Source organism: Ascaphus truei, chromosome 4, assembly GCF_040206685.1.
Source record: "Ascaphus truei isolate aAscTru1 chromosome 4, aAscTru1.hap1, whole genome shotgun sequence".
Classification (NCBI taxonomy): domain Eukaryota; kingdom Metazoa; phylum Chordata; class Amphibia; order Anura; family Ascaphidae; genus Ascaphus; species Ascaphus truei.
Genome location: NC_134486.1, coordinates 254326321 through 254344244, shown reverse-complemented (window position 1 = coordinate 254344244; position 17924 = coordinate 254326321). Strand labels below are relative to the sequence as shown.

At 44.9% G+C, this 17924-nt stretch overlaps 1 protein-coding gene across 4 annotated transcripts in view; it reads right to left on the bottom strand.

Annotated features, from left to right (window-relative positions):
• The window catches only part of LAMA2 (laminin subunit alpha 2), a 736088-nt gene that overhangs the window by 493286 nt on the left and 224878 nt on the right, over window positions 1-17924 (bottom strand). For all 4 annotated transcript variants that reach the window (XM_075597283.1, XM_075597284.1, XM_075597285.1 and 1 more), the window contains exon 5: window positions 13353-13532. In XM_075597283.1, the coding sequence (XP_075453398.1) occupies window positions 13353-13532 (180 nt within the window). The remainder of the gene's footprint in view (window positions 1-13352; window positions 13533-17924) is intronic.

Genomic DNA, 17924 nt, shown 5'->3' with positions numbered 1-17924 from the left:
TACATGAATATCTTCATATCTAGAACAATATTAAAATGAATCATAACTGTTCAGGGAGTCAGTTCTCTTATTTTATAGTAAAGGTCAGCTCAGTCTGTTTATCATGATTAAATGTTTTCATATGAACATGAATATTTATCTTTTTTTCTAGTCTCACATACTGTAAGGTAGCTCTGTTTGTCCTCCTCATACAATTAGCACTGTGTTCCCTAGTTCATGGCCACGACCCTGGAATCCTGCATCCACACATGGACCGGCGGTCTGCAACCATCCCCCCAAGTGATGTGCCCCTTGATCTCTAGAAGAGGGTCCTTCCATAGGATGCTCGTTGGTTTCCATCATGGATTCTGAGTTTGCTTCAGATCTCTCTGGCTCACAGGCCAATGGTACAGTCTCTATCTCGGGATCATTATCTCCCTCTTGCGGGATAGGCAGTAAATGGTTGTGGTGCCAGACCTTTACCCTGCCATCCCAGTCGTGCATGTGGTAGACAGGGAGGCCCGGCATCTGAGATTCCACTTCAAATACTCTGTGGCGCCAGCGGTCGGTCAGTTGCAGGCATTCAGATGGGCTGATGCTTTCCCTGCTAGTTGGTAAGCGCGCTGCAGGCTTTCTTGGAGTGGTTGTATGTACTTATAGTGCATCCTGTTGGGTACACATCAGTAGATATCCTCAGACAGATGTCCACAGGCAGCCGTGCCTCTCGTCCGAATATTAGGAAGTATGGAGTGAATACTGTAGATTTGTGTCTGGTGCAATTATATGCGTGCACTAAGGACTCCGTGTGTTTGCTCCACTCGGTCTTCCGAGAGCTTTTTAGAGTGCTGAGCATGTCGAGGAGGGTCCGGTTGAACCTCTTCAGCAGAGCATCTCCTCTGGATGGTAAGGAGTCATTCGGAACTTGTTGATATTTAATACCTTCAGCAACTCCCGGATGAGCTTACTTTCAAAGTCCCGCCCTTGATCCGAGTGCAGACAATTTGGTAGCCCGTGGTGTACAAAGTACCGCTCCCGTAAGATTTTAGCCACCGTAATGGCCTTCTGGTCTTTGGTGGGGAATGCTTGGTCGTAGCGTGTGTAGTGGTCCATGATCACGATTACATTCCCAATGCCCCTCAAATCTGTCTCTAGACATAGAAAGTCATGCATACGAGATCTAGGGGGCCCGTGCTCTTCAGATGGACCATTGGAGCAGCTCTGGTAGGCAATGTCTTCCACTGTACACCATGATCATCAGCAGCAATGGTGTTCGACCGACTCTCTCATCCTAGGCCAGAAGAACCAGTCTCATATTAAACTGAAGGTCTTGTCCACTCCAAGATGCCCATGGTCATTGTGTAGCAATCGTAAGATTATATGCTGTAGGTTCCCGGGTAGAACCTAGTAAAAACAAACCATTTGTAGCTCCTAAGACAGCTGAAGATATTAATGAATGAACAAATGTTCACAAATATATGTTTTTGTAAATGGGTCTGATGACAGAAACGTTAGGTGCAGGTATTGTATGGTGCTAGCAGTATAATAAACAGCAGTTAATCTATGTGGAAGATAATGGACCTTGGTATGGGGAGGTGGAGCTAATAAGCTCAATGCTGACTGTTGGTAGGGGTATCCAAACAAGAGGATACATATAATAAAGTACCTCTATGATCCTACTCCATGTCACAGTCTGTGTTCATCTCCATCTGGTCCCAGTGAGGTGCACAAAGTGCTAGGTGTCCAGCGCTGTCTTCCAGAGTCATCTGCGGTGTGTTTTGCCAGTCTCAGATCCTGCACTGCTGCTGTGGGTCCGTGTCCAATCAGGTAAGAGAACCAAGAACAGCAAATCGCATTGGGGGATAGCCGAAGAAGCCGAAAGCACTCACAACTCACTGAGTGCCTTCTATCCGGGTGGTTATGGTATGGAACTACCTGATAGTGTAGACCATTGTCGATCTCGAACTTGTCCCATTCGCGCATTATTATGGCGACCGTGTCAGTGGGAGCACGTTTCACCAATGAGGGCTTGTCTTGCTGCATGGCCTGACGGATAGCTCCAGCCACGGGATCCCTTATATGGTACAGTACCAGTTCTTTTCAGGTGATATTTTGTCTGGGGTGATATTCATGCCTCTGGGTGGCAAAAGGCGGCAAGAGCGCCTTGGATTGGTATCCCAGTGAGTCAGCAACCCTCAACTCTGAGAACGCCACTTTGTCCTCCACTATGGCGGCAGTCGAGCACATTTGCCTTATCCCTGGTCCAGGGATTTCTTCCTAGATACCGTCGTCTGGTGTTGTACTCAGTCCAGGTCTCCTGGACAGAGCATTGGCTCCAATGTTCAGAGGCCCCGGTTTATACTTTAAGGTAAACTGATAGTTGGAGAGGGCTGCTAGCCACCTGTGGCCGGTGGTATCAATCTTGGCTGACGTCAAAATGTAAGTCGACAGGTTGTTATCCTTTCTTACTTCAAATGAAACGCTTTATAAGTGTCACGATATGCTCACCACAAACAAGGCGTGACCCCGGTGCCGAGGTGGGGATGGAAATAAACACCACCCACAGTCATGTGGGCATGTCTGGAGTGAAGGTTGGTCAGGTAGCTGGGTCTGGATTGGAGAGGTACTGATAGTCAATATACTGTACTTGCCGGGGTCTGGGTTGGAGAGGCATGAATCGTTGCAGGTACTAATAGCCGGGGTCCGGGTTTGAGAGAGGAGAATAGTCGTTGTACGGGTGCCGAGGTCGAATCTTAAAGAAACGCTGGATTGCTTTGAGAGAAGTAGGTTGTGGCCAGTCCAGAACTGCCTTAAGCTTGGCAGGATCCATAACAAACCAGAGTCCGAGATAATGTATCTTAGGAATGTCGTGGAAGTCTGGTGGAACTGGCATTTCTCTAATTTGGCGTAAAGGGGATTTTCACGAAGACGAGATAAGACCAGTTTCGTGTGATTGATATGTTCAAGAAGGGACTTAGAGAAGATCAGAATGTCGTCAAGGTAGACGATGACAAAGAGGTTCAGGAGATCCCGGAATATCTCATTAACAAATTCTTGAAAAACGGCCAGGGCATTACACAGACCAAAGGGCATGACTAAATACTCGTAATGACCATCTCGGGTATTGAAGGCCGTCTTCCACTCGTCACCCTGCCTTATCCGTACCAGATTATATGCACCACACAGATCAAGCATTGAAAACATAGTGGATCTTTGGAGGCTATCAAAAAGCTCGGTATAAGGGGGAGCGAGTAGATTTCATATAAGCAAGGGAGAAGAGAACCGTTTTTTTCTTAATGAAGAAGAACCCGGCTCCGGCTGGGAATGAGGAATTACGAATTAATTCTTTCTTTACATTTTCCTGGATATATTCCGACATGGCTTTAGTTTCAGGAAGCGACAGAGGGTAAGATTAACCTCTGGGTAAGACAGAACCAGGTAAGAGATCAATAGGAAAGTTGAAAGGGCGATGAGGGGGAAGAACTTCGGATCGTACCTTGTCGAACATGTCCTTGAATTCTGCGTAGACCTCGGGTAAGACACTCTTATCCTCCTTGGGAGTAATTAGACCACAGATTTATTGAGTAGAGGTTACACAGGTCTCGGCACAACAGGGGACTCCACTTTATGGGAGGGGACTCCACTTATGTTTGTAAGACTCTTTGGTGAAGCTAGTTTCCTGAGGTTTGTGGTTCAATACTATATCAACACCACTGATCGATGAGGAGTCTGTTATCAGTCTAGTCAAGTTGCGGATTGTGTTGTTGAAACCATGGCAGTCCTAAAATTACCTTAACGGATAGTGTATGGATGACATCCAGGGAAATCTCCTCCTGATGGCCATCCGTTGTTAGGAGGGTAATTTTGTTGGTTTCTAAGGAAATGAAGGCCGGTTGAAGCGGGCGTCCGTCGATGGCCTCCAATCCGACGGGCCCAGCTTTACGAATGAGAGGAACAGAATTCTTAAGTGCGAAACTATGGTCAATAAAGTTGCCCCCGGAACCGGAATCAATAAAGGCAGAGGTCGTGATCTGGAAATCGGCCCCTTTGAGGGAGATAGAGAGCATGATCCGAGTAGGATGGATTTCTTGAGAAGTAGGGGAGGGAGAGATAGTGCCCAATGAGATTCCCCGATACCTGATTGAGCGCTGGCGTTTCCCAATTTGAACGGGCAGGAAAGAGCTTGATGGTCGGAGTGACCACAATAGTGACAAAGTCCATTGGTATGTCTGCACTGCCTCTCCGAGAAGGATAACCAGTGGCTCCCCAGCTGTATCGGGTTCCGGATCATCAAGAGGCAGCGGATCTGTAGAAGAAAAATGAAGAGCCGGTGATCTGGCCGGGAGCGGCCGAGAGCGAGAACGTTTGGCCTTCCTCTCCTGAAGACGTTGGTCCACTCTAATGCAGATAGCGATGAGTTCCTCCAGATCAGCAGGATGATCTTGAGCGGCCAGTTCATCCTTAAGGGAGTCAGGCAGACCTTGCCAAAAGGCTGCTGACAGGGCCTCATTGTTCCAGCCTGTTTCAGCTGCAATGGTATGAAACTACAGGGTGTAGTGAGTGACCAGACGAGAACCCTTAGAAAGATGAAATAAAGATGATGCAGCAGTCACCTTACGGCCTGGAGTGTCGAAGACACGTCTGTATTCCATAGTGAAGTGATCGAGGTTCTGTGTCAGCTCCAGTCTCCGTTCCCAGATGGGGGAGGCCCATGCCAGGGTGTCTCTGATACGTAGAGTGATGATGTATGCCACCTTAGATCTTGCAGAGAGGAAGCAAGAAGGAGTTAGCTCGAATTGAATTGCACATTATTTAAGGAAGCCCTGACACCCATGGGGGTCACCAGAGTAGAGATTAGTAGTAGGAAGACGGGGTTCAGCAGAGAGATTGCTGTTGGGTGAGGGCAAAAAAGGGGGTTGCGGTTCTCAGATGACTGGCCTGTTGATGTTGCAACGTAAGGGTCCTGAATGATTGTGCAAGGGATGCAACATGAATCTCTAGTTAGGAGCACCTGTCACCAACTGAGGACAAGGCCTGACACACCTCAGTGGGGTCCATGTTTGTGGGGCTGAGCATACTGTAACGCTGTGCTCACCACAAAGAAGGCGGGACCCCAGTACTGAGGTGGGAATGGGTAGAAATGCCACCCACAGCAACAGGGGTACATCTGGAGAGTGGATGGCCAGGTTGCCGGGTCAGGATTGGAGAGTTTAGAATAGACGATACATGCCGAGGTAAGAGGTAGGAGCCAGTAGAATAGTCAGAGTCTGATAGCTGTTGTCAGAGGTTAGCGCCAATAGAATAGTAGAGGTCCGTAAGCCGTGGTCAGGTTTGGAGAGATGCGGAAGGTCAGAGGTAAGCCAGGGTCGGTAAGCCAGAAGGGCGGAGTTCAAGGGTCAAGCCGGGTTGGCACATAGGAGATTAATCTGGAAAGCAAGACAGTGGAACACGGGACAAGGCAAGATAAGGAACCAGGAAGTGGGAGAACAACGCTACAAGTTACTATGCTCAGCCAAAATGCAAGTGGCACAGCTGAGCGTATATAGCAGGAGAGGACCAATGGGAAAGAGGGGAGGAGTAGAGGTGCGGCCTCAGTGGAGGCAATGATAGGAGGAGCTGTGCAGGAGACAGGTAGGTGTGATAAAAGTGTTGACATGCAGCTGGGGAGCGGTGCACACGCGTCACATGTGCGCGCTGTGCGAGGTCAACACACGCTGTAACCGGGGGGGAGGAGCCATACTCGGCGATGTCCTCAAAGCTCTTCCGTGAGCGCGCGCACGCTGTGTAGACAGCGGGGTTGCTCGAGGCAGCAGGTAAGGAGGGAGTGAGCCGCAGAGGACGCACTCCCTGATTCCTTACACACTCATAACTTGGCATACTAGAGATATTCAGTTGCACCTGATCTCCCGTGTCTCAGCACATAAAGCTTTTCCTACAATGGATAGCATCTGATATTCTGAATTCTTTTTAGTATCTGTGTCCCCCCTCCATGAAGCCCTATGGGGTCCCTTCTGACATCTCTGGGGACTCAAAGTGCAACAGTGAGATTGAAGAAGGCAACACTCGTCGTGAAAGCAATCCCTTCCTATGTGTGCGTCACTCATCGTCATAAGACCCAGACCATACCGTTGCTCACAGTCTCTTACAAATATGGAATTAAAGCACTTGAATATGAGTATTTTTCCTTCTGCTACTAACACACATAAAGTCACTTGGGTTTTATACTGAGTACTTCATATCAGTGCCGTCTTAATGCATGGGCACGCTGGGCAGTTGCCCGGGGGCCCCACGAGCATAGGGGCCCCATGCTAATCTATGCACAGACCAGAATTTAACACTAATTTTCCGATCACCCGCCTCAACATTCAAATCTCCCGCTAACTCGGTAGAAGGAGAAAAATTACAACTTGTAGCAAAGAGTTGGCATGTTTGCATTCGCGAGAGAAATGTTGCCGTTTTTATTGCTTGCAATGTTATGAAAGCAGAATATTGTAACGAATTCGCCAGAGGCAATTAACGGCTGGGGACAACAATTGCTGTGTAGGCAGAGTCCAGTGCACTGCTTTGCACGGGGGCCTATAATGCTGTTAAGACGGCCCTGCTTCATATCCTTCGTCCACAGTTTTGTTGGTCGATTAAATGTATGAGTACATGAAAATTATTGGACTTAACTGTTCTAATCACAGTATGGTAATAGAGAAAAATCAGTCCCCAATGTTATGGTGAGTAGGGCATTTAGCTCACAGCACAGGCTTTAACTGCATCAGCACCTTTCTCTTTTGTCACTGATCCACACAGACACAGTGTCCTTAGGGTTCTGGCTTCTTCTAGGTGCCATTAAATATCTCCAGTATGCCATATTGGAAGTTGTTGGTGTGATAACACCCATAGTCCACAGTATGATAGTATAGTTTATGAGAAGATCCCTATATAAATCTGTCAATTGAAATGTAGATTTTTTTTATTGTAGTATGACTTCACGCATATACAATATTAGAATCTAATAAGCTTACAGGCTAATATATAGGATGGGCCCGCAGAGGACTTATATTTAATCAAAGCCTCAGTTGTTTTCTATTTTAGCATTTTTGTATATTGCATGCAGTGTCAGATTTGCCATTGGACTCATTAGGCCCTGGCCTAGGGCAGCAGAATTTGGGGGTGGCAGATTTTCCCTGCCTCTTCCTGACGTAACAGTCCTTAAAGTCCTCAGGCTCGACGCCTTCCCTGAAAGTACATACAGTATGGCTGTGTCCCATCATAAGTGTAATATCGAAAGTGTGTGGCAGAGTTAATTTTGGAGTTCATATCTCTGGATGTTTTATTTCTACATCTTTAATCACAGATGCATTCTGAATATCTGGATTAACATTCTGATTTATTACTTCAAACAGGTATGTTTCATTGAGCTGAATTTCAACCATCAAGAGAAATTAAGATTTAATTAACTATTGGGGTATGTTTCTGTGAGTTGATAAGCAGTCCCTTCCCTTAATTGTTATTCAATTGCATGTGATCAGAGTACTTAAGACAGAATATCTTGGCTGTGTCCTATCATAAGTGTAACATCAAAAGTGTGTGGCAGAGTTAATTTTGGAGTTGAAATTGGAGGTGAAGATTGGAGGAAGATCGGGACTCTGCACAACAACTTTGCAACTGTGAGAACTTTACTTTCGATACGCTGTGATTCTTTGTGCGCTTTCTATCCACCAGTACCTGGGAAGTCTCTCCTCATGCATCTCACTATTCCCTCCCTATTGCTTTTTCTGTTTACCGTTTCCTCACTCCTTTGTGAATGACTCTGTTTTCTCCAACTTCCCCACTCACCACTGCTCCAATATTTATACACCTTTCTTCCATTAACTTCTTTACCCCTCAATAAAAAACACCCACACAAATCCTCTATTCACACCCTTTATCTACTCCTTCCTGCTGCTGGCAATCTCCCCTAATCCTGAACCCAGACATACTCACCTGATTTCACCCATGCCTCCCTGCCATCTCTTCCCCTGTAAATTGTGTTAACCCTCTCATTTTAATACTGACTAACCTTAAAACTCACCCCACAAAGCATCCCAATAGCCTGCACTCATGGCTATTCACCCACACTCAGTCACTCCTACCACCCATTGTGGCCAATCACTGCCATCTACAGCACTTATTCCCTCACCTGCTGTCTCTAAGTTCCCCATCAAACCTCTTAGATTGTAAGCTCTTCGGAGCAGGGATTTCCTTTTCCTACCTGTCTGATTTTGCTGCACTTATTGTATTATTATAATTCCCTGTACTGTATTCTTTGTGAAGTGCTGAGTACACTTTTGGTGCTATGTAAATAATGAAATACAATTCAATACACTAAGGTGAGTATGGAGGGGGGGGTGTCTGTGTTTATGTGTGTCTATCTGTGTATAGATATAATCTGTACCTCTCTGCTGGGCTGCTATTTGCTGTCTCCACGAACCCAGCAGCAATGTAACCTCCTTGTTTTGTGTGTGTGTGTGTGGGGGGGGGGGGGTTACGTTTTTTAGAGGGGAATTATGTTTTTTGGGGGGTGATTCAGCTTGGTGTGTGTGGGGGGGTTCTTTTTGGTGTGTGTATGTGGGGGGGACCATGTCGTGTCTATGCTGGCAGGGGAGTGCCATGTTCTGTATGCGCTGCACAGGGGGGGGCACGTCGTGTGTATGCTGCACAAGGGGGACGCGTGTTTGCTGCATATGGTGGACATGTTTGTGTGCTGCACAGGGGGGCATGTTGAGTGTGTGCTGCACAAGGGAGGGCATTTTGTGTGTTGCACGGGGGGATTTTGTGTGAGCTTTGGCGGGGGCTTCAATTTTGTGTGTTCCGCAGCAGGTGCTATATTGTGTGTCCTGCGTGGGTGGGGATTACATTTTCTGTATATAGGAGAGGGCGGTATTATGTGTATGAGGAGAGGGCGATATTATAGAGGAGAGGGCGGTATTATGTGTATGAGGAGAGGGCGATATTATGTGTATTCAGGAGAAGGGGTATTATGTGTATTGGGGATCAGGGGGTATTATGTTGTAACAGAGCTCACACACCACTTTCTTATAACAAAAGTTCTCTATTCCCCGTATCAGGGGTTGCAGTAATTCGGTAACAAAACAAAATAGTCTTTAACTTAAATAGCATACGTCTGGTAAAGCCTTCTCATAGTCCCGTTGTGATGATTTTGCTATGTCATCAAATAAGTGTTGGGGTTCCAGGCATGAAAATGCAGGTTCTCTGGCTTTATGGACTAGCTTTGACCATCTGGATGTAGAAGACATTGTGCAAACATTCTAGGGGTTGTGTCCCACAACCTGTGATTTGGACCCAGTCACGACAGACCCTCTCTTTAGGCCGTGATATAATCAGTCCAGTGTTTGTCAAAATAGTCCTGTGCTCTTTGCAGATTGGGATCTTTTCTGAACCGTTGAAGGAAGCAGTCATCAGACATCTTCCAAAAAAGCCTTCATTGGACCAGATTGCATGATGAATTACAGGCCTGTATCAAATCTTTCTTTCCTTGGGAAGGTTAAGGAGAAAGAAGTGGCAACCTAACTGGAAAGCCGTCTATCAAGCCATGAAATTTATGACCCATTCCAGTCAAGATTCAGAAGACGACATAGTACTGAAACAGATCTTGTTCATTTGCAAAATGATCTCCTGGTGGCGAGAGACAGAGATGACTTTTTGATCTTCGTACTCCTTGACCTCTCCACAGCATTTGATACTGTGGACCATTGGATCTTAATGAAGCACCTGAAGGCTCCCAGCTGTTAAACTCTGTCCGTGCACAGAATCTTGGTGTGTGCTTGAATGTGATTTTACTTTTAAACATCAGGAGTCAGCCATGATCAAATCTTCATTCTTCCACCAAAATAACATAGCAAGGATTAAGCACTTGATCGCCCCAAGGGATCTTACTAGGCTTGTCCATGCCTTTCTGTCCTCATGCCTGGACTAGTGTAATGAACTCTACCTGGGTCTTCCGGGAAAAAAAAGAGCTGTGCCACATGCAGCTGGTGCAAAATGCTGCAGTCAGGTTGTTAATTAACTTGACCTATTTTTGCCACATGACACCTGTTCTTCATCCTCTGCACTGGATGCCTGTAAAATGGCAAATTTATTTCAAAATTGGCGTGTTGACATTCAAAGCACAACATGACCAGGGTCGCAGCTATCTGAAAGAGCTTCTAGTTCCTTACACTCCCATTCGTTCACTTCGATCTGCAAATGAAGGACTTAATTACCTTTTAGCCAGGCTGCTTCTACTCTTTTCAACAGTCTGCCTTGTACAGTTCAAGAGGCCCCCCCTTTGGAAATCTATATTTTTAACAGGCTCAAGACCAACTTGTATACGTAGGTATTTAATTAATGAACCACAACCTGTCCGGAATTTAATAGCTACAGTATCGTCCCATCATGTATTGTATCTTTCCTTGTGTTTGACCTCGTTTATAACCTTCAATGTTTTCTTCTTTTTCCCTTTTTGAAACAGTGAGGTGCTTTGAGCCCCATTGGGAGAAAAACGCTATATAAATAAAGTTATTATTATATATTTTTTTACATTTGTATTACATTTAGTCTACATAATGTGTGTTCTTTTGTTTGCGTTTCTCTACCATAGAATAATATATAGGATAAATAACGTATTAGCAATGGGTATTGTACTTTTAGGGAGGCTTATTACATGATATGGGGTAAAACAGTACCTTATTTATTTGTGTTTAGCCAGCCCTGTGTTGTGATATATACATTGTATTTTTTTGTCTACTGTATGTGGAGAGGTTATGAATTTCATGTATATTTTAGATCTATTTCAGTATAAATACATTAAATTTTGTACTGTATATGCATCATAACAAGTTGATAGATACAGTATTCTATATTTTTTAGTTTTGCCTTTTCCATGTACAAGAATACATTGTGTTTTTTAATATATCCTTTCTTTAATTTATATTGCAAGAAGATGCATTTTGCATTAATATTTTTTCCATTATTAGTGCTAATAATATTTTGTTTTATCTAAATTACAATGCACTTAATGTACCTCTTTAAGAAATATTTTTTTTTCGTGGGGGAGTTTGAGGTTTTGGTTTTGATTAAAAAGGTTCTGCTTTTCTAACCATTCACCCTGGCTGTCTGAACCTGACAAGCATTTCCAGAGAAATAGAGTTATGGAGATAAAATGTGTGAACATACTGTAAATGAAACATTTATTTATCCAGGAGATACCGGCACCCCATAACGGGGCCTGTAACTCAGGAAGTAGGAGGTCCCCGGACTTGAAATCAATGCGGTTCTGCTCTTGAAACCCCTGCTACAATACTCTAGTATTAAAATACAAATAAAACCCCCGTGATCACCTGTTAGTGGCGCCCAGGTAGAGTGACTGATTCAGTCTATCTCTTACTGCGCGTCTCTTACAGGCAGGTAGACCCCGTAGGATTAACACAGCAGGGACCCATGCTGTGTTAATCCGATGGGCTATTAGTCTGTCTCGGCAAATCTAGCGAGGATCTCTGATAGATCTCAATTTTTTTTTTGAGAAATGGTCGGATAACGGCCGCTGCATCTGTATAAGCTTGAAACAGTTGATCACACTGCAATTGGCTGAAAACTTCTACAGATTTGAATGGGAATTTTCAGTCGATCGCGGTTTGATCAGACGCTTCGGAACATCTAGAACAAGCCATGCCACATACGGTACACCCATGAGCACCTGACTTGTACACTGTATATGGGACACGGATTAATACAGTATACAGCTATCTAGCTGACCCACTTTTCACCTTCTGCTAAAGGTTCCTCAAATTAATAATATCCCCCTTCAATCCATCACAATACTGTATATATCTTTAATCTGCTTGCATCACCAAAGAAATTATAAAAATATTAATTTGCACATGCTATGGTCCCTGTTTATTAAGAAAACTATGCACTTAACACACAAAAATCTGTTGTTGCAAAATGTGCCTGAAAATGTAAATTACACAGAGTATACAAAATGCAGATAGTTTCTTAAAATAAAAAGATATACAATCAAAATTCCATATACGTTGCCATATGTATCATGTTCTTCCCATAGAGGTCACTGGAATAGTAAAGATGATAATTCATGCGTCTGATCCCAAACCACACCTCTGCTGAATTCTGATTCATAATTCCAGCTACAGGGTTTATATTAGTCTTGTTCATTGAAACCCACTGAAAATATATTTTTGGGTGTATCCTCCACCCACCCTTTTCATCAATCAGCTCGTTTATTTTTACTTTTAAACTTTGACTCAATATATAAAAGACCTCCTAACTTTGCTTTCATAATACTTACGCAACACCATCTTCATGGTTGCGTCTGTGTACTTAATATACATACCTGAATATAAAATACGACAAACTAATTTTTATTTTTGCAAGAGAAACACATATCTGTTAATTTAACTTCGAAAAGTGTTTGGCATCATTTGATTTGTCTCATTGCACCTGTTACAGATATTTATTTGCTATTCTTACAAATTGCTGTCAGGCCCAGGATATTCATATCTAGTAACTTTACAAAAGCTTTGCGCAATCATTTTTGCCACACACCCTGATATTCCACGAACGCATCCCTTTCAAGTTACAATTAAAAGGTTTCCATTTATTCTAGTGTCAGGACACCCATATTTCAATCCCCCCACTTATTAAACAAGATATCCTTTTCCCTAGATCAGCATATAAAATTAAGCATGGACCACAGTTCATCCTAGCATAAAACAATTCATGTATTTTTAAGACAATTTGTAATCTTTAGTTTGCTAGATTAATTAATATCTCATGATATTATCATGACAGACCCCATAAGTGTAAAAAAAAAACTAATTGTAAGCAGCCATTATATTTATATCCCTGGTGTTGCACTACGGAATCTTTGATACATAGCCCTCTTAATTTCTTTCATTTTTAGTCCCTGATGCAGTCAAAAGTGCATGATTTGAATGGTGCCAATAGAATGGGAATAGGGAAGAGATATGTGTTAGAAGGATTATAGTTGCACAACTATGCCTGTATTTTTTCCATTTCACTGTATTCCGTGGTCAGGATTCCACGGGAAGTGGGAACATTAACCCTAGCTACTGTACATTTGTATTTCACTGCAACTGCCCACTTCAACTAATATTTAAAAATGTAACTATACCAGAACTCACACACTACAGTAGGTGAATAAATATAAATTTTGAGAATTCTTGCACTGGTAAGATTGTGCTAATTGATAAGCATTGAGCTCCAGTTTTGGCTCATACTGTAAGTTAAAATGAAAAGCTAGATACGTCCTATATTTCCATTATATAAATATTGTATCATATAATGATTATATTTTCAGGTTTACTTACCCTTCTAGTAACAATAGGGTCTATTTCTTTTAGATCACTATAGGCTAGCATCATTAAATCAGCATTCAGAGTCCGGATCCTTTGTAATCGTAGTCGAATGTAGCGTGCTGATGTAAATTCGAGAAGCGTTGGAGTGGGATCCTCTGCACTTGGCCTCCCATTAATTAGTGAAGTGTGAATCTAAGAAAAAGGGGAAAAAGTCATACGTACATTTACAAGTGCACTCAATTAAAATAAGTTATCTAGAATGATTTGTATTTGTTACATAGGGCAGCGGTGCGCCAACTGGGGGGCGTGAGAGAATTTGCAGGGGGGTGCGGGCTGTTACAGAGGCACTGCGCTCTTCCCCCAGGCATTTCATTTAATGCCGGGGGAGGCGTGAGGCCTCTGTAACCTCACTTACCTACTGGCAGCCGGGTCTCTTGACGCTGCGGTGTCATGTGATGTCACGCGTCGCCATGGCAACGCTCATCAAATGACGTGGTGGGGTCACGTGACGTACCCTCAACATCATTTGAAGCTGTGCCTTCGGGGGTGGGGTGGGGGGGGGGGGGCGCGAACGCTGCAGCTTCCAAGAAGGGGGCCGCAGCTGAAAAAGTTTGCGCAGCGCTGACATAGGGCAATATGCAAATGGACAGACAACCAAATAAAGATCTATTTTCCTAAGACAGATTTGTAGGTAACACATTATTACCAGTTTATAGAAGTATTTTTAAAAAGCAGTCCAAACTAATTTTATTTGTTATCCTTTTACTATAAGTCAAAATTGGATTTTTACAAATAAAGTACTTCATTTTATCCCTCACAAACTTTCTCTACTACACCTCTTTCTTCAAAATCTCATCCTTTTACATACAAAATGCCACGTACATGCCACGTACAGTATGTTACACATGCACAAACTGTGATTTAACTATGGAGCACTGCGCAGACCTCTTGAGCTCAGTGCTATTAGAATGTCTTCTCCATGTTCATAGTCAAATCATTGCAATATTTTGTTTTTATTTTGGGGTGAGAAATAAATAAATAGCTATTTCAAAACAGAACATATGAGAGGTCAGTCTCTCTGAAGGACTATACCCTCACTCATTGACAAACATACACATCCTTAAAGCAGTAAAATATGAGGCGCATGCGCGAGGCTGGAGTAGATGGCAGCATAAAACTAGAGCTCCATCCTCCACCTCCCAGAAAGTTGAGAAAACGGCACTAATCACCGGAAAAATTCAAGTATAAAAGGAAGGAAGGAGTAAGGGTTACTCTCACGATGGCCCCGCTATCGGCGAAAAAAAAAAAAGAGGGCGATTTAAGAAAATATTTGGGACGCTCTACCCCACGAGGCGCTGCCGCAGCAAGGCCGACGGAGTCAATGGCGGGATCCGACTCAGAGAGAGAAGAGGACCCCCCACACCAACCCACCCAGATGCCTGTCCGAATCTGCGATTTTGATCGCTTATATCAAGACATGAAAGACATGATATATGTGGGACTGCAGGATCTAAAGAAAGAGGTCCAAGGCCTGGGAGAGAGAACGGGAGCCCTGGAGGAAAAGATGGCGGCCGCATCCAAACAAATTAAAAAAACAGATAAAAAAACCACACATATTCAAACCCAAATTACAGAGATATTAGACAGACAGGAGGATGCCGAAAACCGGGATCGCAGAAACAATATCAGGGTGCGCGGTGTCCCAGAGACGATCACAGATGCAGAAGAATTCATCACTAGGTGGCTGGAAACCATATTGCCCGACATACCTGCGACAGAAAGAGCGATGGATCGCTGTCACAGGGCCCTTAGAAGCCGCCCAGCAGCTGCAGATCAACCGCGGGACATTATTGCAAGGATGCACTATTTCAAAACCAGAGACGCTATCTTTAAATCCACAAGAACGGAGGGGGCATGCCGGTTTGAGGGAATCACACTCCAACTGTTCCAGGACCTATCCCCGATCACTCTCGCAAGGAGAAGAGCACTACACCCTGTCACCAAACTACTGAGGGACCGGGCAGTGCGATATCGATGGACCTTTCCGTTCGGCCTGATGGTCATACGGAACGGAAGGGCCATATCCATGAAAGATCCAGGAGAAAGTGAGGAATTTCTAAATAAACTGGGTCTGAAGGAGGGACAGATACAAAGTCCCAGGAGAGAGGCACGAGAGGAGCCGGAGTGGAGCACCGTGGGAGCGCCAAAATCTCCTGAGATCCGATGAGCCCCCCAGTAATCTAAAGATAACTAAGTCCAGTTGACTAAACACACCGTTGAAAAGTTGGGGTAATGATTTCCCCACCAGTTCACTAAATAAAAACCTTGCCATAGTACCTGTCAAAGTCGCTATTCTGCTGCTGATACCACTAAGATGATTGCACGGGTTTCCTGGAAAAAATAGAAAATATAAACTCTTACCTGCTGCTGCAAATGGCGATTCAAGGTGACACGCAAAGTACCCAACATGGCGCCGCAGCGAGCGTCTCACCGCATGGCTTCGTTGCGGAAGCAGAGGGCTTCCAGACGCGGGAGCAGGTGAGGAGACGTCCTTGTTCGCGGGCTAACTGGAGGAAAATGGCGGCCAGCGGAAACGCGTCACCGGAAATGGTCCGGACGCCATCTTGGGAGAGGCAGCCGGGAAAACGAGCCGGAGAGCGTCATCACCCGGCGCCGGAACAACATATGCACACACAGCCGCCTGGAGCGCCCGAATGACACGGGAACGACACACGAGCGGAACCGATGGCGGCAAGCAGCGGCAGAGGCGCTGACCCACAACGAGCACAGGGTGTAACGGGACTGCCCGGACAGAGGAGGCACAAGGAGAGGGGAGGTCCATCCGGTTGCCCAACCACCCACAAGAAATAAGAGAGGAAGAGGCAGAGCATCAAGGACCAATAAGAAACAGGCCCTACACAGGGATGCACCACATGCAGCAACCAGATTTGTTCAGGGCCCACAACTAGATAGCCGGCGAGACCCCCCCCCCCCCCCCTGAGGCAAAAAAAAAAAAAAAAAAAGCACCTTACTAACTAGCCATGCAGAACACCAGAGCAGCAGAGGACTGAAATATACAGTGACACTGAGGCAGGCAGGAAAACACAGGAGAGATTAGTGAACAGGGGCAAGCAGTTATGGTATACAATTTACAAGTTACACTATACTTTTTAAAGTTTATAGCTGTCCTTACAGGGAACAAGCTAAGTTACACAGAGTAACCGTTTTACTATTGCACCGCACAAGCAAGGGAGGGAGGAGGGAGTGCTGTCCCTCGTGAAGGCTTTGTGCATGGGTCTCCACATGGGCGTGGGAGAGAAGGCCCATGGAAGTCCCATTTAGGCCAGCCGAGAAGGACGGGAGAGGGGGAAGGAGGGCCATCCCGAACTCTGTCCAGGCTGTACGCCTGAAAAGGGCAAAGAAGGAGATTGGGGGAGCTAGTTCTCGCCCAATCCCCGGACTGTTATTACGTGTTGTAATGAATGTTAACTTGTGTTTTTTCATGTCTCCCCAGTGTGTTTCCCTCTGTATCCCCATGCCATGGCTCCAGTTCGCTGACAGGCGGAATCAAGCACAGGAACACCAGCCATCCTCATCGCTGACACCAGAGGCTCAGACGGTTGCTTACGCAAGAGTAAAGGTTGGGAATTTCAATCATGAATAAAGGGATTACTATCATATCACATAATGTCAAGGGTTTCAATAACCCAGGGAAGCGCAGACTAGCTATGACGGACTATAAAAAAACAGACCCCGACATCATCCTCTTACAGGAAACACATTTTTCTAAATCTAGTTCACCGAAATATATTGATCATAAATATAAAAACTGGTTCTCAGCCTCAGCCACAAAAAAGAAAAGAGGGGTAGCTATTTTGGTGCATGACCGTCTGCCCCTGATGATTAAGACCATAAAAAAAGACTACAACGGCCGATTTCTCATTGTAAGCGGTGAAATAAGAGGTCAACCAATCACGCTGGCAAACGTTTATGCGCCAAGTGAAGGCACGGAAGCTTTTCTAGAGCGATTCTTTGCTGTACTCCAGAGGTTAGCGCAGGGATGTGTAATCATGGGGGGCGACTTCAACCAAACACTAGATCCTATTTTAGACAGATGCACCCCGGGCGGTAAGAATAGCTCTAAGATAAGACAAACTTGGAATAGAGGGCTGCGCACCAATAACCTGCTAGATATTTGGCGAGAGCAACACCGACAAGAGAAAGGTTTCACATTCTACTCCCACCCCCATGACAGATATAGTCGGATAGACTACCTGTTTGTATCCAGTAGAATGGTTTCACAGATCTCCCACACGGGCATCCACGATATTTCGTGGTCAGATCATGCACCGATTGAGCTGCGGTGCACTAATTTTATTCTAGACAGACCAGGAGCGAACTGGAAGCTCAATGAAGTTCTACTAAAGATCCCCGCAATTGCACAAAACGTAGGGGATAAAATCAGGGAATATTTTCGGGAGAATATAGGAAGTGTGACATCGCAGGCTACCTTATGGGAGGCCCATAAGGCGACTCTGAGAGGAGAGCTCATGAGGATTGCAAGCAGGCGAAAGAGAGAGAAGG